The sequence below is a fragment of the Colobus angolensis genome, unplaced genomic scaffold, assembly GCF_000951035.1.
Source record: "Colobus angolensis palliatus isolate OR3802 unplaced genomic scaffold, Cang.pa_1.0 Scaffold416, whole genome shotgun sequence".
Taxonomy (NCBI): domain Eukaryota; kingdom Metazoa; phylum Chordata; class Mammalia; order Primates; family Cercopithecidae; genus Colobus; species Colobus angolensis.
In genome coordinates, this window is record NW_012117555.1 from 693,446 (window position 1) to 694,899 (window position 1,454).

The 1,454-nt window shown below is 64.2% G+C and overlaps 1 protein-coding gene across 2 annotated transcripts in view; it reads right to left on the reverse strand.

The window, feature by feature from the left end:
• The window catches only part of ANKRD65 (ankyrin repeat domain 65), a 2,797-nt gene extending 1,739 nt beyond the window's left edge, over positions 1-1,058 (reverse strand). Inside the window, exons 1-2 of one of the 2 annotated variants that reach the window (XM_011956400.1) lie at positions 425-1,058; positions 87-295 (exon numbers count right to left, since the gene is read on the reverse strand). In XM_011956400.1, coding sequence (XP_011811790.1) covers positions 87-295 — 209 coding nt within the window. In that variant the 5' untranslated portion in view covers positions 425-1,058. Of the gene's footprint in view, positions 1-86 lie in introns of both variants that reach the window. The other variant, XM_011956401.1, reaches the window with a different exon arrangement.
• Between the last annotated feature and the right edge of the window lie 396 nt (positions 1,059-1,454).

Genomic DNA, 1,454 nt, shown 5'->3' on the forward strand with positions numbered 1-1,454 from the left:
CCCCGTCCTGCCGCCCACCTAGCACTGGAACCCCCGTCCTGCCCCACCCAGAGAATGGACCCCTTCACCCCCCAGCCCAGGTGCACCTCTCCTCCAGGCTGGCCCCTTGCCGCAGCAGCTGCATCACCAGGCCTGTAGGGCCCCTCCACACGGCCTGGAGTAGGTGCCCCCAGCCCTGGAAGACACTAGGCTCCACTGTCCTGGTTCCCAGGGCCTCTTTGGAGTCCAGCTCCATCCACTGCAGTTCCTGTTCCTCCTCCTCCTCCTCTCTCGGCTCAGGCCTCTGGGAGTCCATCTGGGGGAGCAGGGATCCTGCATCCACCGTGGAGGCCTCTGGCCTGCCCCCAGCCCAATGTCCCGGGCCAACCTGGAGCCCCCCATTCCAGTTACCACTTAGCCTTCAGAGGGACTTGGCTCCAGTTACCCAAGGGAGCTGGCGCAGGAGCTTTCTGCTCTGGCTGGGGGTCCTCTGCAGATGGATTCTGGCCCAGGCTCAGCCTGCTGACCTTCTTCACAAAATGCCTTCTGCAGGCTTTGGGGTGGAGAGTGCACTGCTGAAAGGCGGCAGCTTCAGCCTTGCAGGGGGTGGGAGAACACAGCTGGTCCCCTGGGCCAGGCTGAGGCCACCTGAAGCTGTTTACTCAGCCACTTAGGAAGTCCCTGCCTTCAGGCACAGCCCCTGCCCAACATGCTCCCTCCCCTGTGGCTGCCAGGGCCCCAGCTCGGCTGCCCTCCTGGGGAACAAAGGCCAGGGCAGTTCAGTTCGGGAGGACAAGCAGGAACACGCCTGTGGACGAAAGTTGCTCAGATGCCACCTCCCCCAGGAAGCACAGCCTTGGATGTGCCCTGACGTGCCCCTGGAAGGCCTCACAGGCCTCTCCACAGTGCCCCCTCTCGGCAGCCCCCTCACCCTCACTCCTGCCTGTGCTGGCTAAGCCCACTCAGGGGTGGGTGCCGGCCCCTCCTCCCGATTCCAGGCTGGGGAGGAGAGCAGGGTGAGGTTCTGGCCTTCCTTTCTCTAAATGCTGGACAGGACAAAAGATTCACCAAGGACTCCAGACAGGTGGCCTGGAGAAGAGGGTGGCGCTGGCGCGGTAGGGATGAAAACCCTTTGGGGACTGGCTGGGGCAAGTCTGGAGCCAGGGAAGGGACAGATGCTGGGGCAGGTGGGGGCAGGGGGCAGGAGGGAGTGTGGGGAGAATCCCTGCTAAGGCATGTCTGCATGTGGAAAAGCAGCTCTGCTCAAGCAAGGCCTGGGGCAGCGGGATTCTGGGGGCCTGGCACAGGGTAGGTGGGGCTGGTGCTGAGGGCATCTTCCTGTCTCCCAGTACCTGGGGCCAGACAGAAGGGAACACGGCTTTTTGGGATGGCTGCAGCAGCCTGGCCCCTCCAGCAGCTGCGCGGGAAAGGCGATGGGGGCTACCCATTCCCACCTCAGCCCCCTTCAGCCTCCC